The sequence below is a fragment of the Salvelinus sp. IW2-2015 genome, unplaced genomic scaffold (assembly GCF_002910315.2).
Source record: "Salvelinus sp. IW2-2015 unplaced genomic scaffold, ASM291031v2 Un_scaffold1159, whole genome shotgun sequence".
NCBI classification, from domain to species: domain Eukaryota; kingdom Metazoa; phylum Chordata; class Actinopteri; order Salmoniformes; family Salmonidae; genus Salvelinus; species Salvelinus sp. IW2-2015.
This window is the reverse complement of record NW_019942758.1, coordinates 204,899-232,760: the sequence shown is the minus strand read 5'-3', so window position 1 is coordinate 232,760 and position 27,862 is coordinate 204,899. Positions and strand designations below refer to the sequence as shown.

General features: G+C 43.1%; 2 protein-coding genes across 4 annotated transcripts in view; both read right to left on the bottom strand.

The window, feature by feature from the left end:
• Positions 1–1,315: 1,315 nt before the first annotated feature.
• Positions 1,316–7,955, bottom strand: LOC112067732 (ADP-ribosylation factor-binding protein GGA3). Its single transcript, XM_024137329.2, has 17 exons — positions 7,843–7,955; positions 7,135–7,219; positions 6,809–6,884; positions 6,617–6,715; positions 6,380–6,503; positions 6,173–6,276; positions 5,700–5,780; positions 5,374–5,511; positions 5,062–5,143; positions 4,826–4,945; positions 4,348–4,584; positions 4,061–4,122; positions 3,654–3,916; positions 3,116–3,411; positions 2,806–2,975; positions 2,102–2,212; positions 1,316–1,766 (listed from the first exon to the last, which is right to left on the bottom strand). Exons 1-17 carry the CDS (start codon positions 7,880–7,882, stop codon positions 1,656–1,658), a joined length of 2,199 nt encoding a protein of 732 aa, XP_023993097.1. The 5' UTR covers positions 7,883–7,955; the 3' UTR covers positions 1,316–1,655.
• A 13,498-nt stretch (positions 7,956–21,453) lies between these two features.
• Positions 21,454–27,862, bottom strand: part of LOC111980424 (growth factor receptor-bound protein 2-like) — a 35,036-nt gene continuing 28,627 nt past the window's right edge. For all 3 annotated transcript variants that reach the window (XM_024137327.2, XM_024137328.2, XM_070438772.1), the window contains 3 exons: positions 27,721–27,843; positions 26,486–26,654; positions 21,454–24,951 (listed from right to left, as the gene is read on the bottom strand). In XM_024137327.2, the coding sequence (XP_023993095.1) occupies positions 24,757–24,951; positions 26,486–26,654; positions 27,721–27,843 (487 nt within the window). In that variant the 3' untranslated portion in view covers positions 21,454–24,756. The remainder of the gene's footprint in view (positions 24,952–26,485; positions 26,655–27,720; positions 27,844–27,862) is intronic.

Sequence of the window (27,862 nt, the reverse complement as noted above, 5' to 3'; positions counted from 1 at the left end):
GATACATTTCTGAGCACTCAGTGTGTGTGCAGTGTTACATTTCTGAGCACCTACAGTGTGTGTGCCCAGTGTTGCTTGTTGGTGTGAAACTGTATGGGCGCAAGTGGGTTAGGGCAGCCATGGCAGGCATATGAACATACCACATACAGAATGTGGCAATTCTTTAAAATTAAGACTTTAATTTTCATGCGGTGAAACAGCTGTTTGAAAATACATTTACAGTACATACTTCTGTTCAATCTCATTAAAGAACCACACATGAATTAATTTGCCAGTCTCTAAAATTGACAATACCTACAGCAACAATTTATATTGAAGTTTGGAAGAGTCCTCCCATTGTAACATTGGTACTGATAACAGAAAATGGCTTCAGAACGCAGACAGACTGAATACAGACATAGATAGTCAGACACTCTTGTTACATACTAGTACATTGCAAGGGACACCCATAAGCCCTATTTTGAGTGACTGATTCATGTCCTATTGTACCACTGCAGGCAAAGCACCTTCACCCATGGGCTGTTTGGATGGGGATGCAAGGTTTACGACGTCGCAGAGTCGCAGATAGAAATGTAATGTATAGAGCTGACAAACTTCCCTATTCAAACAACTTCGTTCTACTCAATACAGGTCTATCTGAAAGTGCTGTGATATTTCACCCTCCTGGATAAGCCCCAGGTTTCTACAAACTAATATTAAATTGCTTCCAAGCCATTCAAAGTCAAGTATGCAGGGAAGAGTTCAGTATGCAGGGAAGAATTCAGCAGTAAACTGATCTCAAAACAGTAGACAGAGCTTGCTTCGCTAACAACATCTCTGGAAACCAATACTTTCATGACAAGCACCTAAAAATAAATAAGGATTCACAGTCACACACCTTGGCAGGCCACCACCTCCCATAACTGAAACATGTCAAAATAGCACTAATAGAAATATATAGGTAGAAATAGAAAATCCCACCTGACCAGATAAAATAGCGCTCTGCTCCCAAAAATACTAATAATTAAATTGTATATTCACAAAGTTCTTCTCAACAACATTATGCAAGTGTTCAGCATTTTGCCATCTGTACTGTCATTTATCTTCATCATTTTCTACTGAGGTATTGTATTGGAATAAAGTGAAAGGGGGCAGGCGGAAAAGAGATACATGTATACCGTATGCGACTAGTCTAGGGCTTCTTTTCCATTAACTGTGACAATCGGGAGATTGTCCCTGTCCAATTACTGGTAGTTCATTGTAAGTCTTGTGTAACTGCCCGATATATATCATGTGATAACTTCCACTCTTATCACATGCTAGGCTGGCTCTTATTGACCGTTGAAAGTTACATTTCCAAGTATATATGACTGCTCTAAAACCAAACATTGTAAGTCTGTACGGCATTTCTAAAGTGCAGCAATTCTGTAACAATTCCATTCAGAGAAGATTGGGCTTGAAGTCGAATTTAGTTTTAACATGACACCTAACAGAAGAACAATGTAACAAATGGCACAATGATAATAGCGCTTAATAACTTACTAGTATATGAAACATTCACAAATACATTGATTCTCCCCCAAATACAGTCTTTGTAGTGTCAACAGACTCAAGCTCAAGCTGTCCCCACCATGTGTTACTGTATTGTCCATGGCACCATTTTGGGGTTAGGGGGGCTATAGAGCCCCCCATATCTCAGCTGGGGGGAACTGGTCCACCTCCCCAGTCTCTGTGCACTGCTGCTCTCCCAGTGTGAACGTCAGCTTGTATCTCATCCGGACCTTCTCCTGCGAGAGACACACAGGCACAGAGTTAGAATGCCAGCTTAGCCTGCTGGTTAGCATTGTAGCATCCTTTCGATTTCAAACTAAAGCACACAAATGATCCAGGTGATATGAGATATGGGTAGCTGATGTCAGGAATCATAAAGACCAAGTAACAACTAAAGGATGGAATAATGTATCCTGAACCTTAGCAGGGATCACACAGACAAAATGTATGCACTCACTGTACCATAACGTCTACTAAGTGGAATATATTATTACATTATAAAAACCACATTTTCACCTCATGCAAATATCAGATGAATAACTTTCATTGACTACACTAGGAGGACTCTCACCATCAGTGGGTTGGCCAGCAGCATGACTTGAGTGATGGCGGCGGGGGGAAAGATGGGGTTAAAGGGCGCCAGGTCAGTTCCCGAGGGCGGTTGTAGTCTCACCTTCATCGACTGGCAAGGGGGAAGGAATGAACAGGGGGGGGGGTTATCAGTGACAGTTTGAAGACAGGCTTTGGTTCATATATATATATATTAACTCACAAATATTATAGTTTGAGAACTTCACTGCCTGTCTGAAGCAGTACCTCACTGAACATCTCACTTGTCAGGAGAGTGAGGATTCAAGTATGCTAAAATATTTTCCTCAACTACAGCAGGGTTCCCCAACTGGCAGCGTTGGTTTTAATTGGCCCCCCAGGTTCTAAGCAAACTTTGTTTTCTCCATTGTTGGACATAAAATACTCTCAAAACACCAGGAAATCAGCTCCAAGTGATTTTAATGTTGGGGAGCTGTTGCTAAGTATTCCCACACATAGAGATATATGTGGTCATATACAAAAGTAAGCAAGGTTTTAGAATATGATATATTTTTGCAGTCTACAAATGATCTGTAATTATTTTCTGGCTCCGACCATCCACTCAAGAAAAATAATTAGCCCACGGCTGAATCTAGTTGATTATCCCTGTACTACAGTGCAAGTACAGACCACAGTGTATTTGAATAGGTTGTAACAGTGCGTGTCCACTGTCCAAGTCAGCCTTACCTTGGGTACAGCAGCCTGTAGGACTATGTTCCTGACGAGAAGAGGTGCCGTGTTCAGCATGGACACCACCATCACCAGCACGTCAGGCCGGCCCAGCGGACAGTCGGTGGCAAAGTGCAGGAGAACGCGGACCCCGTCTTTATCATAGGCCGTCACAGGACACAGCTTGCCTTAAACATCACAGAATGACAGACAGAGGAAGAAAATACTCAGTATCTGCACTTCCAGCCACTATACTGAGCCATCTGTGTTGACCAAACTAGAGTACCCAGAAACCCCTGAATCAGGCTAAGGTCTTCCTGGGACTCACTTGGCTTGATAGCTTCCAGGGGCACGTGGATGTTACTTAGGGAGATCTCAGGGATCTTGGCTGGGCTGGCCTGCCCCAGCGGGAGAATCAGGATGGGGGACAGGGAGCGGAGAAGGGGGCTGTCATCAGCCTGGGTCTTAGGGGACAAGGTAGGGGCTGCAGCAGCAGCAGCCGGTAGGATGCCCAGAGGAAGAGGGCTGGATCTGGAGGCGGGGATCCCAATTCTCGGGGAGGCACTGGCACCCATAGCCTCACCCATCCCAAACAGGTCGCCGGTGTTGATCACACCAGACATGCTATAGTAGATGATGACAGATGGATGTACATTAAAACTGTACTCTCTACCGCCCATCCCTACTGCATACACTCAAAATAATAGATCAAGTAATAACACCAATTGGTTATTATAGATGGTGGCATTTAAATGTTACTTCAGTTATCCACTTTCTAGCCTCCACAGTTACATGGTGTGCTACATGCTAGCTAGCATCTAGCCTTCACAGGAACATAAAGTATGATTGGTAGTGGAGATGGGCACCTCTTGGGGCTGCCCAGATCCAACATGGCCAGGTCTTGTAGACTGTGGTTCAGGGAGGCGGAGACTGCCTGGGCAGCAGCACTGGGGTAGGGAAAGGAGGCCGCCACTGAGGATTGTGGGCAACTGACATGGGCGTCTGTCTTAGAAACAGGCTCTGTTGTAGAAGCTCCTAACTGGTCCAAACTGGCGGCTGTCGTAGAAGCTGCAGAGAATACAGTAGCTGGGAGGGCGCTGCCAAACAGGTCCAAAACTGGGTTGGGAGCCTGGAAGAGAAGGGGTTTAACATCACATTAAAAAATGTGTGTCATGCTAATATTGTTAAGATCAATATTTCCAGGAAGGATAAATATTTCTACCAGATAAATGCTTCTGAAAGTATTGACTGGTTAGGACACTTGAAAATTTACCTGCAAAAATGTCGTCCACAGATTATTCAAGTCATCTTTTGCAGGAACTGGGTCATTAAGTCCTGAAACAAACAAACAGTCCATATATCAGTCAATTTATTCTCCTGTTCTATCAAGAAAACCCACATTTCCCAGAAGAGGGAGAGACTTTGGCAATATATGTGGGGATTAGGTGAGTCTACTATGTGAATTCAATGTCAAAAACATGAATCACAATGACACACAGAAGACTAATGCTTTCTTATCAGATCCAAGACATAAAGGTGCTGATACAGGATGTGCTGTACCTAGAGAGAGGAGCTCTTCATCCAGTAGAGACAGTGCGGCAGAGGGTTTGCTGGGGCTGGGGTCCTCCATGGCAGGGCAGGCCTGAAGATCCTGGAGGGGTGCAGACCCGTACAGCAGGTCGGCTGGGATGAGGTCTGGGTGCTGGGCTAGAGGAGGATGCTCAGGTGGGGAGGGGCTCTGGAGGTCCAGACCAGCCAGGTCTATCAGGATCTCAGACTGGTTGCTGTCTTTGGTACCTGGCCAGGGAAGGAAAGAGATTGATTGAGTTTCACTTATTTGTTGCTGCTATCATGATTTGGGAAGTTCACAAGATGAGGGTGAAACAGTCCAAGATGGTAAATACAATAATACACCAATGTGTTCTCAGATGAAGGGGGGCTTATACTTTTGTAAAGAATCCCCAAACCTGGGCCTCAAAAAGGAAAAGGTGGACAATCCCTGGTAGAAAATAAAATCTGTGAACCCTCATGTTCTTACATTGTGTAGTAGTTGATGGTCTAAGTGTCTCCATCTCTCCATTGAGAGTCTGTCCCTCCACAATCCTCTTATAGGAGTTGATGACGCGGGACAGGTCATCGCTGGCCTGCAATATGTCACCTGGGGGTCACGAGAGGTCAAAGGTCACAATGAAGGCTCATCCAACCAATCAATATGACCAATTTTGACCAATATTTCGGACAATAAGATGGCAGGCCTCAGGGGGTGTTGGTTACCTAAACTGCTGTCATTGTCCTCTGTCTCTGTGGCCAGCTTGAACACAGTCCCCCTCAACTTGTCACAGTCACCGTAAAGCTCCTGAAATGAAAAAGCAACACCAATAATAATATTATGTGATGACAACACATTTCATATATGCTTCCAAAGTGTATTAACAACAAAAGACAGATTTTTCAGGCAAACTTTCATTGTCTTGGAAGCGATTTCATTTTATTTTCCACGAAGTTAATCTATAAAAAGTGTCTATCTCAAATTTTTTGAGGGGGAAGAGTCTACAATAGTGATAGTGAAGTAAGATGTGGACTAACTTTGATAAGCTCCTTGTCGCCATCTGTTGATTGGTCTCCGCTGAAGTGGCTGAGCATCTCGTTGAGCAGTTTAACACTGTTGTTGACCTCCTCCAGGGTGCCGCTGCGCTTCGACGCTCTCTGCAGCCTCACCTCATCCTGAAACACAGCACACACCTGCCTTAAACCCACTGGGACACAGTGACTGACAGAGGGCCGGATTCAATCACTTGTCGTCATTATGGTCGTCATCAACGTCATTATGATGTTTGTGTAGCAGCTCTGTTTACACAACTACTGCCTAGATCACTGGATGCGTGTCTGTATGATGATGCATGTAGGCTAACCTCTTTGACCATGTTTTTGATGAGGCGGTTGGCCTCCTGTAGATCCTCAGGCTTTTTGCTCTTCAGAAGCTCGGCCAGTCGCTACAGAGAGAGAGAATAATAATAAGTCAGAGTCTCTAGTACTCTAGTCTGTTTCCCACATTTAGGGTCCAGTCACAGCAGCCACGCCCTGTGACAGATCCCAGGGCTTGAGAAAACATATTTTGATCATAGATCAACTTGAAGCTCTGAAAAGCAAACACGCCAGGACCAATGAGAAAAAGAATGAGACAGTCAGGAGGGTTGTATAGTGTAATTGTTATTGTAATGACATAGATTATGGCTATCTAGCCTATGCTATTTGCATCCCAAAAACAGAATTCAAACATATATTTTTTAAAGATAACACAATTAAAACGTTCTTCACAAAGTAAATTCATAGCGTCCGTATACAAAGATCTTCCATCAAACATCATTAGAAGGAAACATCTCACCTTGCTCTTCTCCTCGTTCTCAAACACAGGATTCTTGGGCCGGGATGGGGGCAACAGCATCAGTGTCTTATCCAGAGGAAGCTCAGGGTCAACTGTGACAATACCTGAAAAAAGGCAACAGTTAGAAGTGCCATGGCGACTTTACAGTATAGGCTAAAAACCAATGAAAACCTGAAATAGGGTAATTTTTTTATGTTGAAATCCTACCTTGTTTCTTCAGCATTTGATAAGCTTCACTGATCTTAGCCTCATCGGGTAAAGAGAGCGTCCAGCTGAAGAGCATATCTACCACTCTCTTCTTCACCACCTCCGACACTCTGTCACCTAGATACTGGAACAGGAACAGGGTTCATCTGGATGGATTCCATTTTAACAAAGCCACAAATTACATACAGAACTATGGGATTAAGGACCAATACAAAACAGTTGATATGATCTACTTACTTTAGGTGACACCACTTTGATGAGTTCATTTAGAAACCTAAATTTCCCAACTTCGTTGTGAAACCTTTTCCCGCAGTTCTTCATGCAAGCCTCTAAAACCTGCAAAATGAAGTAGTCAATGTTAAAGCTCCAAGAATTATAGGCCTAGTAATAAATTACAAATACACAATGTAAGAGTGGGATGTTACGCACCATCAAAGCCTGTATCGCCTCCCATTCTTGTGGGGACTGGATTTTATGGGCTAACAATCTTACAGCAATCTGTGGGCTGAAATTAAAATGATATAATATCAGAACAAATCTCAAACAATTCAAGGATTCAACCGTTCCAAATGAGCCTAATTTGAGATTATGCTGTTGACAACAATAAAAAGTTAAAACCATTACATCTTCAGAAAACCCTATTGATTACAATGAGATTACTACCGTAACACTGCAGAAACGAGTTCAGCTTCTGAAATATGATCCAGGGGACCTGCAGTAACGTTACTTGAAGAGCACAGAAAAAGCATCCATACCCTTCCAATTCCTTATTGATTTGGTCACAGAATCCTATAATGTACTCCCAGTCTTCCTGCCTGTTGGATGGGTTGGTGGCCTTGTCTGCAGGGGGGAAGGATCACATGAATATCTATCCCTGAGTTTTCATAGGCTCCTTTATAAAAAAAACTGCTCATGGCTGACACCTGAATGTGATAAAAGCCAAACAGGTCATGTATTACTGCACATTTGTCTTGACGCAAGCACTGCAAGATCTAGTCGAATGCAGGCAGCCCTTGCAGGAAATTCGGTAACTAGGTAGGCAGTTAGCTAGTCAGAGTTGTGTAGCCAGCTGGAGGTTAATTTGTAAACAACTACAGTAGATACAGTAGTTGCTAAGCTATCTAGCTAGAAAACTAACTCCCAAAATCTTGACAACTAGCAAAAAAATAGGAGCTTAGTTAGCTAGCTACCTAACAAGAGTCAATAAAGGGTCGTGGGCATTGTGAACATGAACTGTTGTTGCCAAAATAGCTAGCTAACGTTAGCTCATTGCAAGCCACCTCTCATGCCCCAAACATTGACTCAAAACACGATAAATAAATGAACATAGCCATTGTTAACATTTGTATAAAATGTACATTCTAGCTGGCACTGGTGATGTCGTTGTGAATGGCCAAATTGTTGAACATTACAACGATTCATAAAGAAGTACATATAATTTAATTTTCAAGCATGTAACTCACTGAGCCACGACTCCAGCGACTCCCCTTCCGCATCCGCCATATTCACTGCAGATACACCAATGGGCGTATTCGATTATGCTGAGCCACGGGGCACCGGTCGTGAACGGGAAAAAGCGGCAAGGGAGGAGAGCATTCTCAAATCGAACAGTAATCTGCTGCTATCGGTTATGTTGTCTACATCATGATGCATACATCTCTTTTCCTTACAACATTTTTGAATTTTCAAAGAGTTTTCATTGGTAAACGTTTTTTATCGAAAGCAATCACTTTTGCAAGTGAAAACAGAATCCTACTCATTACTCCACGTGCTTAACAATGTCACTTTTGTTTGGGGCACACTTAGCTGAGGTTTTGAAAGGGGCACCTGGCTCAAGCCCAGGAGGCAGCCAATGTTATGATAATTTGTCAGTACAGATTGTTTGTTTAGCCTACATAGCAGGTTAGGATAATTATCGTAGCGTGTTAGAAAATGTACATCGCAGTTTAGGTGAATTAATGTAGCAGGTAAATAGAACTAAGGTAGCGGATTAGGATAATTAACGTACAGGTTAGGAGAACTAACGAAGCAGGTTATGTGAATTAACCTAGCAGATTAGCAGAATAAAATGGTATTTGTCACATGCGCTGAATACAAACAGCTTCTACCCCCAAGCCATAAGACTCCTGAACATCTAGTCAAATGGCTACCCAGACTATTTGCATTGCCCCACACTGCCAGGTCTCTGACCTCCTCCCTATAGGCTGTCTCGTCGTCGTCTGTAATCAGGCCTACCACCGTCGTGTCGTCGGCAAACTTAATAATGGTGTTGGAGTCGTGCGTGGCCACGCAGTTGTGGGTGAACAGGGAGTACAAGAAGAGACTAAGCACGCACTCCAGAGGGGCCCCCGTGTTTAGGGCCAGTGTGGCAGATGTGTTGTTGCCTACCCTCACCACCTGGGGGCGACCTGTCAGGAGGTCCAGGATCCAGTTGCAGAGGGAGTTGTTCAGTCCCAGGGTCCTTAGCTTAGTGATGAGCTTGGAGGGCACTATGGTGTTGAACGCTGAGCTGTAGTCTCACATAGGTGTTCCTTTTGTCCAGGTGGGAAAGGGCAGTGTGGAGTGCAATAGAGATTGCGCCATCTGTGGATCTGTTGGGGCGGATATGTGAATTGAAGTGGGTCCAGGGTTTCTGGGATGATGGTGTTGATGTGAGCCATGACCAGCCTTTCAAAGCATTTTATGGCTACAGATTTGAGTGCTACGGAGCAGGAGTCACCTAGGCAGGTTAGGAAAAGGGTTAGGCTTAGCTACAATGAGGGGGTTTGTTTAATCTCGCCTGGGCGCCTGAGTAGGTGTGTTTTGTACCAGGTGAAAGTTGATTGCATTAGTTTTGGAACCAGGCTGCCTCCTGGGCGTGAGCCATGTGCCCTGTTCAAAGCCCTGTTCAAAGTTTTTTCACATGCAAAAGTGATTGCTTTTGAGATTGAACTACCTTCCCAATGAAAATGAGATAGAAAATTCGAACATTTATTTTATTGAAAAAAATGGATGATGCACCATTCTGCCTCGTTGACAAAATGACAGAGCGGCACTGATTACTATTCTATTTGAGAAGGGCGGCTGCACTCCTCCCTCTCCGCTTTCGCCCGATGACGTAACGGGCCTTTGCCTGGTGCCCCGCGGCTCAGCATAATCGAATCCGCCCAGTGCCAGAACAACGAAGTAGTCAGGAGCCAATGGAAAGAGAAGCTAGAGAGGGATTTGGTTTCCCTGGGCGGTTCTTCCCGGGAGTTTGTCAGACCCTTCTCATTTTGCCTGCTGACGTCACGGCCATAGACCGGTGCACAATATAATTGACTGTATATGAGGGAGAAACCAAAGATCTGCGGAGACACCACCAAAATGACATTTCTTTGGACCAAATTTCTCACGCTTTCACCCACTGGGCTGTAGAAAGAATGACGATTAATCATTGAAGGTATTCTGTTAATCTGGTTTGGGCGCCTGTGTAGGCATAGTTAGCACCAGGTGTAAAGTGATTGTACTTTTCTGACCAATGCCAAAGTTGGCTCAAAACAAAAGTAAGGTAGTTTAAGCACATGGAGTAATGCGTAGGATTCTGTGTTTTCACATGCAAAAGGGATTCCTTTTGATAAAAACGCGTTATCTCCATTCCCATGTTCCTGAACGATGGATCATGCTGCCTTGACAATATAACCGAGCGCTGCAGATTGTTGTCTAATTAGAGCAGGGTGCGCCTCCCTCACAGCTTCTCCCGGTCACGTGACGGGCCATAGCCCGGTACACTCGTGCCTGTTAAATAGAATCCCCTCATTGTAATAAAATGGTGATAGATAGGATTTGGGGTAAACTTTTATTTTACAGCCATCTACGAGAAACATGATTTACTAGTCTGTATGGGAAACAAACTTTACAATGATTATATGATAGGCATAAACCCAACTGTAAACAAAACAACAAAGTAATTTGTAACCTGACACTTTTTTTGTTTTGTTGCTAGAATGTCTTGTACCCAGAATATAAGCTTGTTTTACTCCAATGTTTGTAAACACACACTGCATAGCCTCAAAACATGGTTAAAACTATAATGTTGATATCATGGATGGTCAGTCCTTGCATCCATCGCTCTGTCTATGAATTTGAGAGTGGTTACATTTCTCCCGGCCCATCCCTCAGCTTCTTATCAAAACAGAGGTGGGTTGGCCGCTTTGTTATTGTTTTAACTAAAGATTCAAGCTTTAATGGTTTAAGTTTCAAAATGTTAACAATACCGTTTTACAAAATAAAATATTCACGGAATGTAGAAAAATGACCGATTCAAATTGTGAACAACCAAAATCGGCAAAGGCTGCTCTAGTGAAATAAGACATCTTCATTTATAAGACTTGATTAAAAGGTAAGAAAATAAACATATAACGCAAATCAGTCAAGATAAACCTGATAATAACACATCCGTACAAGAAAGTTTTAGGGAAACGTGTCGTTCAGCACAAACCGTTCCTCAACGTAACAAACGTTAAATCGAACTAAACGTACCATGGGTAACACTTTCCGCAAAAATGACGCCGCATTTGTTTACGAAGACTCTAACGTTAATTCGTCTTTCAAAGGTTGACGAATATGATCTAACGTCAAAGGCAGTGGCCACTATGTGATAATATTTCTTAGATCTGATTAACAACCGAATCACTTAATCAGTAGAGTTTACGAAAGTCGGATTTTTCTAATTGAAGCACGCCTGGCCATTGTTGGCTGGCTACAAGCGGGTCTACATCCACCAGAGCAGAGGTTGTAATCTTTTCAGTCATCTCGTGGACACACGGTATCTACATAAACACAGCTAGTACCGTAGAGCAGCTGACCTGAGCTAATAAGGCAAATGGATCCACGTTTTTCAAAGATGGATATGTGAAAAGGATGCTTGTCAACACTACAACTGGAGGAGAGTAATGTAGTGCTTATCAAGGCAGAGGTTTTGTCATCAATGAAAACAAGAGACGCGCCTCGTGTTGCCCGGGTGGCTCTCTCCTTGCTGCAATGTGCATCTGTGTGGTCAGTGTAGAGGGGCACTGCAACCAGAACCTGTCACACAAGAACACCCCTCCTGAGGACACGGGTACAGACAGACTTCAGTCATGGCACAGGCCAACTAAAGTGTCCAAGGAAGTAACAAAGCTGAGTGACATTGTATTTAAGAGACATGACAGGGATAGAGACAAACACTGATGGGACATAACTAAATGAAATAAAAATGGGTTACTGTGCCTTACGCCCCACACACCTTAACCTTACCACAGCAGACATTAAAGACCTTGTGACAAGGTTAGAGGCAACAAAAACTGACCTGCTGCCACAGACCCTGACTGACAATGTATTCCAGCCTGGGAATGTCCTGGATGAGCCTGGTCCCTCCCATTAAAAGGATATGATACTCCACTCCAAGATGTCCTGACCACTGAGGGAGACAATGACAGTCAAGGGGGCACTGTTGCAGTATGTGACGACGAGGAGTTAGATGTGAGTGACATCCCTGTAGAGCAGAAAGCCTACTACCTTCAAAATGTTGTTGTTAGTGATGGGAGAGTGAGGAACATATAGAGAGAGACCGGGGGGGCAAGCACCATGATGTGGCACTAGGAGTGGATGGAACAGATAACAGCTTCAAACTTGTCATCAGGAGGAAAACGAAGCACACAAAGTTAGCTGACAACCTAACAAACCCAATCCAGTTCACAACCATACACACACAGAGTTTGGTAAAGAGCATGAGCAGGATGCATTCAAAGCCCTTAGCCCACGTTACAAGGTGAAGAACTCCGGCCTAGTGGTGCACACACCATCTCCCTTCCTGGCTGCTTCCCCAGATGGGATCGTGGTGGAAGGAGATGAAGATGCACCTGTGGGACATGAGATGCAGCTCGAAATTCAGGAATATCCACCTAAAAGAAGCAGCAAAACTTGACAAGAGTTTCCCAGCTGTAGTAGATTCAGATGACCAGCTCTGATTGAATTAGAAACATCCGTACTACTATTGAGTAATGGGGCAAATGGCCATAATGAGAACACGTTGATGCGATGTGGTGTTCTAGACAGAGAGGAATGGAGGTGTGTAGAGTTCTGTTTGATGATTGTCTATGGCAGGACTGCATGTTCCCTTTGGAGAGGTTCTGTTTCTTACATACGGTATGTTGCCTATGCTCACCAATAAATCATGAATGAGGAGTCGCATGAAAGTCATACTTTTACCCAGGAATATGTAAGTATTTTTTTTAGCCTGCACCTGTACTCAAATGTGTTGATGAGCACTTCCTCACTCTTCCTGCTTTTTACATATAATACATACATTAGAGAGATATCATCTCATGATGTGAGGGAGGCAAAACATTTACCTAAAAATGTGGCATTTTACTAACTAAATGACACTTCGTACGTTTAGATGGTCAAAGGAAACAGTCTCTTCAGCTTTCTATGTTTCCTATGCATGTTGTATACAGTACGTGTACCCACAGAGTTGTTTCATCTGTTAATATTGGTCTGGTTTCTTCAGCTTTCAATCGAAATACTACTTTTGTTCAAGGCCTAATAAAGCTATTCTATCTTGTTTCATGAGTGACTGACTTGTGTGAATTAATAGCAGTCCAGCTGTCGTGGATGTAGCTTGCTTGTGACAACAATGGAATATGTTCTACGCTTCTCCCACCTGGAATGAACAACAGACATGTCTGAGGCTCAACAGCGGCTGGCTTTATTCATAGTCCTCTGTTCCCGGTTCAGAATGGGAGTGACATGCAGATGAGTACCCCCTTTACACTTGGATCCATGTAATCAAACTCACATCATATACAGTGTTAGTGTTTACAATCACTATGGTTGATGTACAGTTACAAGGTGACATGGCTTCATACCCTGGGTTGTTCGAAAACAGAATGAGCCGATGTTTGTCTATTGAGGAAAATTAGCAGCAGAACACGAATCTGAATGCACGCATGACTCCTTTTTAATGCGCACCAAATTACCCGGTGAAAGTTTAACACTGTAAGATCATATTCTATAACTTAGATAGTCATGTTGGCAATAGAACACGCTTTCAAATGATGCCCACCTGACCCAGATTGTGATTTATAATGGTATATTTTTGGATTGCTTAAACAACAGCAATTGTGTGATGGCGGGAATGGAGGGCTGTGTTCCAAACACAACAACTACAAGTGTGCTTGTTCTAGTTCCTCAGCGGCACAGCTAGGAGAGCTCAAAAAAGCCCCTTATAGTTGAAGACTTCTTTGAGTTATTAAAATGCATTGAAATTACTTAGGAACTGTGCAAACTTGAGAGGGATGGGGCCACTTGGAAGAGGTGAAAAAATTATTGTTGTCTATCAACAATGACAAGCCACCAGGGTCTGACAATCTAGATGGACAATTACTGAGGATAATAGCAAACGATATTGCCACTCTTACCGTATTTGCCACATCTTCAATTTAAGCCTACTAGAGAGTGTGTGCCCTCAGGCCTGGAGGGAAGCTAAAGTCATTCCACTACCCAAGAATAGTAAAGCCCCCTTTACTGGCTCAAATAGCCAACCAATCAGCCTGTTACCAACTCTTAGTAAACTTCTGGAAAAAATTGTGTTTGACCAGAAACAATGCTATTTTACAGTAAACAAATTGACAACAGAATTTCAGCATGCTTATAGGGAAAGACACTCAACTAGCACAGCACTTACACAAATGACTGATGATTGGCTGAGAGAAATTGATGATAAAATGATGTGGGGGCTGTCTTGTTAGAGTTCAGTGCAGCTTTTGACATTATTGATCATAGTCTGCTGCTGGAAAAACTTGTGTTATGGCTTTACACCCACTGCTATAATGTGGATAAAGAGTTACTTGTCTAACAGAACACAGAGGGTGTTCTTTAATGGAAGCCTATCAAATATAATCCAGTTAGAATCAGGAATTCCCCAGGGTAGCTGTTTAGGCCCCATGCCACTGACTTAAAGTAAAGCCAGAGTTTCTATGTATGCGGATGACTCAACACTATACACGTCAGCTACTACAGCAACTGAAATGACAGCAACACTCAACAAAGAGCTGCAGTTAGTTTCAGAGTGGGTGGCAAGGAATAATTTAGCCCGAAATATTTCTAAAACTAAAAGCATTGTATTTGGAACAAAACACTCACTAAACCCTAAACCTCAACCAAATCTTGTAATAAATCATGTGGAAATTGAGTAAGTTGAGATGACTAAACTGCTTTGAGTAACACTAGATTGTAAACTGTCATGGTCAAAATATATTGATCTAGTAGTAGCTAAGATGGGGAGAAGTCTGTCTATAATAAAGTTATGCTCTGCCTTCTTAACAACACTATCAACAAGGCAGGTCCTACAGGCCCTAGTTTTGTCGCACCTTGACTACTGTTCAGTCGTGTGGTCAGGTGCCACTAAAAAGGACTTAGGAAAATTGCAATTGGCTCAGAACAGGGCAGCACGGCTGGCACTTATATGTACACAGAGAGCTAATATTAATAATATGCATGTCAATCTCTCCTGAGCGGTATTGACATGTTGAATGCACTGAGCTGTCTGTCTAAACTACTGGCACACAGCTCGGACACCCATGCATACCCCACAAGACATGCCACAAGAGGTCTCTTCACAGTCCCCAAGTCCAGAACAGACTATGGGAGGCACACAAGGTACTACATAGAGCCATGACTACATGGAACTCTATTCCACATCAAGTAACGGACGCAAGCAGTAAAATTAGATTTAAAAAACAGATTAAAAAAACACCTTATGGAACAGCGGGGACTGTGAAGCAACACAAACATTGGCACAGACACATGCACCACGCACACACACACACACACACCACACACACAACACACACACACACACACACACCACACACACACACACACACACACACACACAACACACACCAACACCACACACACAACACACACACACACACACACACACACACACACACACACACACAATAACATGCGCACTATACATACACATGGATTTGGTACTGTAGATATGTGTTAGTGGTGGAGTAGAGGCCTGAGGGCACACAGTGTGTTGTGAAATCTGTGAATGTATTGTGATGTTTTAAAATGGTATATACTGCCTTAATTTTGCTGGACCCCAGGAAGAGTAGTGGGGATTCATAATAAATACAAATATGTGACAATGCACATAAAAGCAACAGTGTAATGTTTGGAGTCAGTCCTTTGTCAGGTGAACTGTTGTGTCTTCCAACTTTGGTCTAATAGTTTTCCCACAATCTCTAAACTTCCCTTTCCATTGCTTCCGTGCTTCTCATATTTATCCTGTAAGAAACATTTCGATTTAGCCCTATCCATATAGGCCAACTCCCGTGATTGTGAAAAGGGTTAACGGTGACATGTGCATTAATAGCATATAATCAAAGAGGAAAATGTGAATGACCACTACTATGCTTTAAATGTCCATAAACACTAAGATAGTTAGAACATTTAACATACAAAAAAATACTTGCTTGCCCAGAAATCTTGCTCTCCAAAAAATGTGAGCTGTACCTAAATGATATACACTTAAATTGTCTTCCATGTTGATGGTGATTATATATTCAAATACACACTTATAACAGATACCTTTTTCTATTTGAAATTTAAGGAAATGTATGCTCAATTACATACTAATTATTGGACAGACAGTGCGAGAGAGACCGGAAAGCCAGGAGGAGTGTCCGTGCCAGAAAGACAGCGGCCCGACTTGAACGGGACAGCACAAACACATGGGACCCCAGGGCCGGCGGCCCAGACCACCACACCATGCCAGGCCATTCAAACCAGGGGTGGGGAAAAGTTGGTCAGATGACAACATATGTGCCAGATCTCATTCAGTTCTGAGCACATGCTGATGGGAACTTGCTGCTGGAGAAGTTTTTTACCCATTCAATGGCAGATTCAACATGAATCTGTAGATGAGCAATGCAATGGGTGTCACACACCTCTGGAGCAGTGAACTGAGACTTCCCCCTCACAAATGGTGCAACAGAGACACAGACTCCTTTGGAAACAAGTAAGTCCTGAATGTCAAAACTCCGATCCGCCAGTACCCGTCCCCTGCTTCCAGCATGTCCAGTAATCCACTTCCCCCAAAGACCTGTCTGTCAGAAGTTGGCCCCACATACAGATCAAACATGTACATAACGGAGTCATGAGGTGCAATGCACACTACGCCCGTGGTCATGTTATGGTTCTTGTAGTTGAACCAGGTGCAGGACTGCGGCAAGCCTGGATGGCTTTCAATGAAAACCTCTGTGCAGTTTACTATGACTCGACAGTTCGGATATGTTGTCTTGACCACGACAGGCATACGCTTCTGTGCAAACTGTCGCCTGGGCAGCTGCTTGAAACGATGATACATGATATTGCACCGAAACGCCAAAGCAGTCAGCAACGGTCCCTCCTTAAAAGTCAGACTCGGAGACGAATGAGGACCAGGAACAGTCCATCCATGGGACTGAGCTTTCTGTGCCTCCCCAACTCTTGGCCATCTTTTGCCGGCTTCCCTTTGAAAACAGAGCCCCAGTGGCCCAGCTGGCCACTTTGCTTTGGTCGGAGGAAGTCGTATAAGGTCAGAAAGGTCATGTAGTCCGGTGTAAAACCATATATCACCAGCACTTCCCTGGAATCTCTCTATGGAGAAGGTTTTCCTGTGCAGCTGCCTCTGGAGGTCTTTGACTCTGGCTTCAGCCTTCTCCAGCTCGGCAGTATCTATACAGTTGCCCTCCTCATTCTTCTCACCAACTTCCCTCATTGACGCAACCATCTCTGCTATCTGGTTAATTTGCAATTCATCTGGTTAATTTGCAATTAGTCACCCGTATGTACTTTATTGTTTATGTATTAAACTATACTGTTAGAGCTGGAAGCAGATACCTAAACATAATTGGCTTTACCTGGAATGCTTTTCCAGCAGTCTTGAAGGAGTTCCCACATATGCTGAACACTTGTTGGCTGCTTTTCCTCCACTCTGCGGTCCAACTCATTCCAAACCATCTCAATTGGGTTGAGGTTGGGTGATTGTGGAGGCCATGTTACTCCATCACTCTCCTTCTTGGTCAAATAGCCCTCACACAGTCTGGAGGTGTGTTAGGACATTGTCCTGTTGAAAAACAAATGATAGTCCCACTAAGCGCAAACCAGATGGGATGGCGTATCGCTACAGAATGCTGTGGTAGCCATGCTGGTTAAGTGTGCCTTGAATTCAAAATAAATCACAGTGTCACCAGCAAAGCACCCCCACACCATCACACGTCCTCCTCCATGCTTCACCGTGGGAACCACACATGCAGAGATAATCCGTTCACCTACTCTGCGTCTCACAAAGACACAGCGGTTGGAACCAAAAATCTAAAATTTGTACTCATCAACCCAAAGGACAGATTTCCAATGGTCTAATGTCCATTGCTCGTGTTTCTTTGTCCAAGCAAGTCTCTTCTTATTGGTGTACTTTAGTAGTGGTTTCTTTGCAGAATTTCGACCACGAAGGCCTGATTTATTTAGGCTGCAATTTCTGAGGCTGGTAACTCTAACTTATCCTCTGCAACAGAGGTAACTCTGGGTCTTCCTTTTCTGTGGCGGTCCTCATGAGAGCCAGTTTCATCAAAGCACTTGATGGTTTTTGAGACTGCACTTGAAGAAACTTTCAAAGTTCTTGACATTTTCCAGATTGACTGACCTTCATGTCTTAAAGTAATGATGGACTGTCGTTTCTCTTTGCTTATTTGAGCTATTCTTGCCATAATATGGACTTGGTCTTTTACCAAATAGGGCTATTTTCTGTTAACCACCCCTACCTTGTCACAACACAACTGATTGGCTCAAAGGCATTAAGGAAAGAAATTCCACAAGGCACACCTGTTAATTGAAATTCATTCCAGGTGACTACCTCATGAAGCTGGTTGAGAGAATGCCAAGAGTGTGCAAAGCTGTCATCAAGGCAAAGGGTGGCTTCTTTGAAGAATCTCAAAGAAATAAAACAATTGTTGAAATGTTTTTTGGTTACTACATGATTCCATATGTGTTATTTCATAGTTTTGATGTCTTCACTATTATTCTACAATGTATAAAATAGTCAAAATATAGAAAAACCCTGGAATGAGTAGGTGTGTCCAAACTTTTGACTGGTACTGTATATATATATATATATATATACACACACGTGTTTTATTCAGATTTTTCAGGGGGTGCTACTGCACCCTCAGCACCCCTTCTTCTCGCAGATTGATGCTGGTAAACATTGCACATGCGGTGTGTCCTCTTGCGAGATAGGGTGTAGTGTTTTCTGGAGGGGTGCACAAAAACACAAGATTCATAATATCTTGTTATCTTTTTACAGTTTTTAGAATAGGTTTCACTTAATTAGTTACCAGTTAAACGTTTTCTGTTGTCGCTGTGGTTGGTGTTTGGTGTTTTTGTACTGTAATTGTTGTATTGCAAGCAGATGGCGCTAATAACACAGTATATAATCTATGACCACCTGCCGGCCTTACTAGAAAGAGCCAGAGTACCAAAGCCTCACAAGAGCAAAACGCTAGATAGGGCCATTGTGTCATTCATTATGCAAGTATGGTATGGGTACCATGATGCAAATGCATGTACATCATATAGACAGCATGTCACATTTACACTATAGTTGACTACTAGAGCACTGGGCTAGACCAGTTAACCTCTTCTTCAACATTCACTTCTCTCCTGTTTAGGTGAGTAACTTCCCATGGATCCTCCTCCCTGTGAACACACTGAGCGGGGGTGTGCCAATGTGTGAAAGAACAGCACAGTCTAACAGACACAGATCAAAACCTCAGATTAGATTAGAGCAGACAAAGAAACCAGTGTGAGGCAACGGAAGGGGTTTTGCATGTGTTTCAGACAGGAAGTGGCTCCTCCACCCGAAACACTGACTTTGATGTGGAGATGGGTCATACGTATGACTGACAGCAGGATGGGTGAGAGAACCCCTCCCAAACCAGAGAGACAATCTCTATTACATACAATCCAGGTAGAGGCAGTGGCGTGTATTCGTGGATGCCAAGGGAAGCCAGGCTTCCCCCCAAAAATGTGCCAAGAAAAAAAACATACAAAAAAATGCATCTTCTCCCTGTGTTTCATCAATTCGCAAGAGGCTGAATGTATCTCACCGGAGAAAGCATCCAAACGCTACACATACTGTCTCAGTATGTGTAGCGTATCTATATGATGATGTCTGGTCAAAAAGAGTGACATTGTTGCCGCCAGTAGCATTGAATGCAAGGGAAGCCAGCGACCATTTGGCCTCCCTTGATATTTAAAAAAAAGAATAGCCAAACCAGTGTTGAGCTAAACTGAGTGAGCTCAGCTGTGATTGGTCCTGGTGCACCAAAAGAAAGTGTCAAGGGAAGCCAGTTTGGATTTGGCTTCAGACCAATCACATCAGAAGCCAAACATCATTGACAGAAAAAAACTGGAATTGTTGCTTCTCGTGTCGTTGTCCCCCGGAAGCTAGCTAGCTAAAATTGTCCCTTCCCTAAATTAGCCATGGATGGAGGTAAGGATTTGGACTTGTGGTTTTACTTCTCCGTACTGGCCAATGATTATAACGGCGATTCTGATCCAACCATAAATTACTACATTGTACCCCTGGCTTGAGAGGTGGAAGTTCAACATGTAGCTAGAAGTAGTATGCGAATGTTAACTAGCTGGCCTGGCGCATCGTTGCCCATGAAAGGAAGTTAGGCTAGCGAGCATGCATTTTAGCCAGGTAGCCTAGGAAACAAAAGCTAAAAGCGTGTACTGTATGACAGAGTCATAGACTGATTAGGCAACAATTAAGAAGATGGCGGAAGTAGGGTGAGTCAACATGTTTTTTCTGCTTGCACGCACGCACACACACACATATACCAAACACACACAGAAATCAATACCATGGACAGCCACATCATATTTAGCTTACGTCGATTGGACTAAAACGTTTTTGGTATCTTTTAGTTGTCACTCGATTAGACTAAGCAGAGGTGATTAGTTGATGTTGAAATGTTGAAGTTGAAATGGTGCTGGAATAGTGGAGGCAGCTCCTGTTTTCTTTGCGACTTGCGGTAACTCTGTGGTTCTAAATCAATAGTTGTTTAGTAGTCTGAAAATGTTGGAAACCTTACCTTGCTGTAAGTCATGTAACGGTGTGTTACATGCAAAATGGTTTGTGGACTTCACAGGACAGATGTTGCTCTCCGGTTTTGTAACGAAACAAAGGTGTGGTTGAATGTATTCTGCCACTATGTCTTCTTACTGTCTCAGCCTTAGTTCATATGCCTTGACACTGATCTGTAGGCCTAACAGGTTATAGAACAAACAACGTGATTATCACAACACCATTTTTATTTGTTTTTAACTGGCTTGGCTTCCCCGGTGATTTTATCCACGCAGCGCTACTGGGTAGAGGGAGCCTATGGGCCCGTATTTATAAAGCGTCTCAGCGCCCACTGTCCATTTGATCATATTATCTAAAAGGCTATACTGACCCTATATCAGCAATCTTACTCTTGAGACTGTCTGGGCTGTGAGCACACATCTAGGATAAGACAACTTACACTAGTTCTAATAGTAACCATTAGTGGGTACATGTCAAACTGATCTTAGATCAGGACTTGGGCATATTATCTGACTACTTATGTCACCCAGTTAATCAGCATCTTTCTCTTTTGAAACATTGCGTCACAGTGTGTGGTGTTGAGTGTAACCAAACATGACCCATAAGAGCCCACATCCAATCTGCTACATTGCTCCTCCATGCTCTCTGTTGTGCTCAAGTGGTGAAATAGTTAGTGAAGTAACCATAGAGATACAGGGCCAGTTACCCAGATGAAGCCTAGTCCTGGATTAAAAAGCATTCTCAAATGGAGAATCTACATTGAAGAGTTTTGAATTGAATGACTAGGCTTAATCTGTGTCTGGGGTACCGGCCCATAATGTTCTCATTTCTATGCGTAGAACTTCCTCATAAGAAAATGTGGATTGTTCTAATCTGAAACATACAGTATGCACGACAGCAAGAAGTAACCAACGTCACAACAGTAGCTTCTTCATAGTGATCGTTTTATTATTCTGTCGTCGTCTATCTAAGTTCAAAGGAAATCAAATGCTGTGAGACATCAGGGGACATCGTCATCATCTTCCAGTTTGAAAACGGAAATGTAAAAAAATAAAAATATGTTTTTAATACGTGCACATCATGAAATGACATAAAAGCAACCATGTCAGATAGACATACATACAAAGACTTTCCAGCATAATGTAAACAATCACATCGTCTTAGGTGTCAACCACTATGATACCACTCTGGAATAACGCGAGTCAGACGGCTGCAATTGAGTGAACGAGGAAATAAACCATAGAATGATACTGGTAGCAGACTGGAGACTGTCACCGAAGTGAAACAATAGTGAGTGCTGAGTGCAGCGTTGTGTCTTATTTAACTAGGCTTAATGAATGGTACACTTGCCGGCGACCTTCGCACTGTAATGAATGACTGACTGACCGAGGAGAGTGAAATATTGACCACGGGAGAGTGCAAGGGAACCTAGAAACAGCGTAATTAGACATCGTTTTGGACTGGGTCCTATTTATCAGGCCCCTTGAGAGCAGCGAAATCCACCGTCTGGTAGCGTCAACTAGCCTGGTAGAACAGACTGAATGCTGAACGCAGCGTTCAATCTGGTTCAACCAGGCCAAGAGTCAACCAATAGGGTACCCGTCTCAACTCTAAAACCTGCAGAAACATTGACCCTTGCAATCGCATAAGGTCTAGGGCCAGGAATTTTCCCTGAACACGTGACATGACTTGGAAATACTCCAGATCAGATGGTCAGGAAAACTTCAGGGTCATACATGTCATATGATTGGCTGAGAATACAGACACACCAGAAGAAGTAAATACTTGTCTCGTACAGAAAATACACACACACGTCACTTGTTTTTTTTTTTTTTTTACATAGTGTGACATACTGAACTTTGAATGGGGGGAGGACGGCTTGAAACAGCAAGGTGACACAGCCAGGCTACAGTTCATTGAGAAACCACGTAAGCAAGGTTTCTCTTGCCCTTGCATTCTCAAACACCTGCAAGTCAATCGGAGTATCAGTTCATTGGAATGGCTCATGGCAGTTCATTGCAGGCTAGAAATAACATTGAAAACTTGCATGGTCCACTCCCTGCATATTCCCTTCAGACCTGCCTGTGTATTTCAGCCATTTTACTTCAAGAAGCCATAAAGCATATTCGAGTATCTTTTTCAAATCAAAGAATGTAGATAGGGAATAACAAGCAGAGTGAAGGAGAGATAATATGGAATTCCTTGCATTTGAGGTCCTCTTCAAGATTCTCAAAAGGTCCAAAGTAGAGAGTTGTGGACAGCAATAGGTAAATGACCCACCCGTTGCGCTTGTCATCCTGATCTAGTCAGTTTGTCAGCATCATTGGTCCTTTAATCTTTTTATCAAGATGGAGGATTCCATTCTGCCTCCCCCACAAGCAGACACTGACTGAAGGATAAATACTGAAGATGTTGCCCAGATCAAGCACTTTATGTCCCCTCTTTCAGGAAATGCTAAGCTACCTATTCTGTGACTTCTTTTCGCCCGCTGTCAAAAATGTCCCCCTTTAAACACAACCAAACCGGCAGATAATGTGTTCGCATCTAATCTCATAGAATTCCAAAAGCCCTTTTGATACGTCCCATAATCAGACAAAACAAGACTTTGTCATATGCATGTCATTCTGTTGAAAACATAGAACCACACTGCACATTTACATCAAACCATTTAGTAATTTCTCAAGGGAAACACTACATAACAATACCCTCTGGCACAAAGCATTATGTTTCTCTTTCATCGTATTGTCATACTTGAAAGTGAGACAAGAGACTGCGAAGCTGAGATGGGTTTAGAGATTCAGACTGGGGTTTCCATAAGGTATCCCCTAACCAATGGCCGGCATGTGTGGAGAATGGAGACAATGTATTGGTCACCATATCTCTGCGATCTGCTGCTTAAAAAGCGCTCATTGGTCAACCTGGAGAGACAAACACCAGAGATGGAAAAGGCACTACCCAACTTCCACAAACGCAGGGTGAAATCAGTGAGTGTAGCGCGCTCATCTGTACACTATTCAATACCTTCTTTCATAGAACTAATGATTATAAGGATATACTGCCGTTTCAACCCAGTCAACCACTAGCAATCTCCATAAAGAACCCGTACAACCCAATTTAGCTACATTTAGGTCATATTGAATCAGCCCCATCATCAATTAAGTCTATTGATTGCGGGTGGACATAAAACTCTATACCATTGTCTCTGATTTTATTGAGAAAAGATGGCTACATTTACGAATGCAGAAAGCGCCTACATGTCTAAACGGGTAAAAAAAGGACAAATTGTTCCAGCTGATAGCCGCGCTTCCGCTTTCATACCAGAACAAAGTAGAAATCCTTTTCCAAATTAGATTTCCATCTTAAATATTATTCCTATATTGAATAACTCCCGATCACATGAAAACCATTTAGCTTCTTGTCTCAGAGACTCTGTGCATGATCTGGGTCATATTAATTAGTGCACACAGTTTCAAAACGTAACAAAACGTTTTGCTACGAAAAACTAAAATTAGTGTTTCTTATTCAGTTCAGGTAGTTCCTCCCTGTTTGGATCTGTTTCCTTCCATTTGATACCAAATGAATATGATCCTAGAAAACGACAATATGTAGGCATACAAATAGGGAAGAAATCAAGTAAATTAATGGGAAAAAAACCCACACTAAAACAGGCTCAAACTACAAATATTTATAGATATACATACACATCGATAACAATAGATTTTCTCTTCAGTCCATGGTCCTTCTCTGAGAGCCCAAAGCTGGGTTGATATGAATAACACACTAGACTAGAGTCTTTGGTCTCTGACATCTTCTTCATTGTCTTTGTCTAATAGACTGAAACATAGAATGGTGATGTCATGCGTAAAGAAAGAAAACAAAGAACGTATAAGAAGGGAGGCCGTAGCCGGAGTCGAGCTATAGCCGGATCCCTTGTGTTTGTTTTTTTTACGTCAACTTAGGTTCCTTTGCAATGCTTCTCTGTTCCGTGTGTCTCCCTCATTGCATCAAAGAATCCACAGAGTCAACTGTAGAGTCTGAGTAATGAAATCTGCCTCTCGCTCTGTCTTTGCAGGGATTTTGCTCCACTTCCCGTTCCTCATTTAGGTGTGTGTTTCTGAAGTGTCCCTCAAAGTTCTGAGGGGGTGTAAATGTGCCAATGGGGGACGAGGGGGGCCATGTCATTATTCATTTAGCCAGTCAAATGTTTTGGTTGACGGATGTGACATGATCACATGCTTTGGTTGACTGGCGTGACGTAGTTGCGCGGGAACATGCCCGTCTGGCCGTGGCAAGCGCCTTTCCACCAGTTGGGGTCGGAGTTGTCCAGGACCTGGATGAAGTCGCCGCGTCGGAAGCCCAGCTCGCCGTCCTCCTGAGGGTCAAAGTCAAACAGCGCCTGCACGTACGTCGAATGCTGGAGAGACTAGAGGAGAAACACATGGGTTAGAATACGTGATGAGGGAAGTCGGGCAGGTTAGCCAAGACACAGTCCTGGATCGTGTTCATTAGGGCACGCAACATGTTTTAAAACGCTTTGCAATGGAATAGGAAATTAGTGTTTCGTATTGGTCTGTGTAGTAGACCCTCTGTTAAAGTCAGTTTGGTGCCTAATGAACATGACCCTGTTTTCCAACTACCAATTGGATTGTACTTCTACTTGTATATTTGTCTCATAACCAACATGGACACCATAGTGAATTAAGCTATGTCTGCAAAATTGCTTAGTGAACTGTAGTACACTGGTAATCGGCTAAGCTGTGTTTTTGCATGATTGCTTAGATTACGTGATGCAATCTCATTAAACGATTGTCAGAGATGAGGATTTCCCTGGTATTCCGTATGATGTGCAGCGCTGTGTGTACATACATTACCTTCAGAAAGTATTCACATCCCTTGACTTTTTCCACATTGTGTTACAGCCTGAATTTAAAATACATTGAATTGAGAGGTTTTTACCCCATACTGTTAAAATGGAATTGTGTTTTTGGACATTTTTACAAATTAATTTAAAAAATGAAAAGCTAAAATGTCTCGAGTCAATAAGTATTCAACCTCTTTGTTATGGCAAGCCTAAATAAGTCCAGGAGTAAACATTTGCTTAACAAGTCACATGTACTCACTCTGGGTGCAATAATAGTGTTTTGTTTTAGGACTAGGTCCCTCAGTCAAGTAGTGAATTTCAAACCGAGATTCAACCACCAAGACCGGGGAGGTTTTCCTATGCCTCGCAAAGGGTATCTATTGGAAGATTGGCCAATAAAGTTTTTACTTAAATCTACTTGAAAATCTATGAAAAAACCTGAAAATGGTTGTCTAGCAATGACCAACCACCACCAAGATCTTGAATAAAAAAAAATAATAATAATTGGCAAATGTTGCACAATCCAGGTGTGGAAAGCTCTTTAGAGACTTACCCAGAAAGACTCACAGCTGTAATCGCTGCCAAAAGTGCTTCTACAAAGTATTGACTCAGGGGTGTGAATACCTATGTAAATGAGATATTTCTGCACTTCATTTTGAACACATTTGCAAACATTTCTAAAAACATGTTTTCGCTTTGTCAAGATGGGGTATTGTGTGTAGACGGGTGAGGATTTAAAAAAATGTAATACACTTTTTAATTCAGGCTCTAACAACAAAATGTGGAATAAGTCAACGGGTGCGAGTACTTTCTGAAGGCGCTGTACGTGTGTGTACGTACATGTATTTGTGTGTGTGTATTGGGGAGAAGGACGAGGATGAGAAGAAGTAGAAGAGGAAAAAGATGAAGAAGCAGAAGAGGGAGATAAGGACAGAATAAACAGAACATTTGTGGTTACTGATAAGGTAAAGGGAGGAGTGATTTAGGAGTAAAGCGGCTTTTCGAAAGTAATAAAAAAGGGAAAACGGATATGATCGATGAGGGTCCCCTGTGTGTGTGTCCCTGTGTGTCCCTGTGTGTGTGTGTCCCTCTTCACCTGTGGGACCTGCTCGATGTCCCTGAGGAAGATGGGCTGGTTGCGGGACACAGAGGTGGAACGGTGGTAGTCCACCAGGGAGTTGAGAGAGTTGAACTTGACCACCCACAGGAAGTACTTCCCAGCCCCGTCACGCAGGACTTTGAAGTGCTGCACGTCATTACCAAACCTGGGGAGAGGTAGCATAGATCTAGAAGTGATTGGTTAAGTTTAAACAAGGTGACCATCCTACTACTTCCATCAGTCCGACCGTTTCAGATCAGTGATGACCAAACCTGTGGCGGAGGAGGAAGAGAAGGGGGAGATAAGTATAGAATAAAACAGAAAGTGAGTGATGACATTTACCGTGGTAACCATCTGAGAACAGCAGTCAAAACACTGTTAAGTCTACATCACGTGGGCAATCGTTTCATAACCATCTGTGTCAGTGCTTTCATGAATGATTTAAGCCCAGATGGCCCAGTTTCCTTCTCCCCGTGTGATACCATGAGTTTGGGATTTTGCCACAGAAGATATACTTCATTAGATTGCATTAGACAGGGACAGTTGTTTGGTACACAGCTGTGATACTAGGACAGTGCAAACGTAGCAGTAGCGACAAGAATAATATTCTATCACCTGCTGTAAGTGCTGAACTGGAGTCTGTGTCCACAATGGCACCCTATTCTCTATAGAGTGTACAACTTTTGGCCTGGACAAAGGGAATAAGGTTCCATTTCTCACACACACACACACACACACACACTTACTTACTGCAGACACAGCCTGGGACTAGGGAAAGTGCCAGCTTGCAAAGCTTTGATAACAGGCAGCAGCGCCCACACCGGAGCTATCTGACAGAGACCAAAGTGCTTTAGTAGCAGATAACTGTTGGTTAGCCCCAGGTGAGTCAGAGATGACACAGCCAATTAACTTGATATGGATCTGTAGATCTGCACAGCGACTTTACATAAAGACTAGAGCGGGAACACGGTGGCCAGTCACTGACTTAGAACAGTCAGCACTTCCCAGGTCAAGCTGGCTAGACGCCACCCTCGCAAACCAAGATGGGAGCTGTGCTTGAGAAAGAAAGCACTTAGCAGAGTTAGAAAAATAAAATAAACGAAGGACTGATATTGGAGAACAGTGAATTTTTTTAAGTAATAAAAAAGGGAAAACGGATATGATCGGTCGATGAGTTATACAATGATTGAACTGAAATTAAATAAAACTGAGTGTGCGTGCGTGTGACATACTTGACAGAGAGGGAGAAGTCTCCCGGCGCGCTCTCCGACTCTCGGATGAGGAAGGCCCCATCGTGTCTCTGTTTGTTCAGCATCTCCTCTGCCTTCGCCCGGGGGATCTTACCATAGAACCACCTGGGACACAACAAATCAG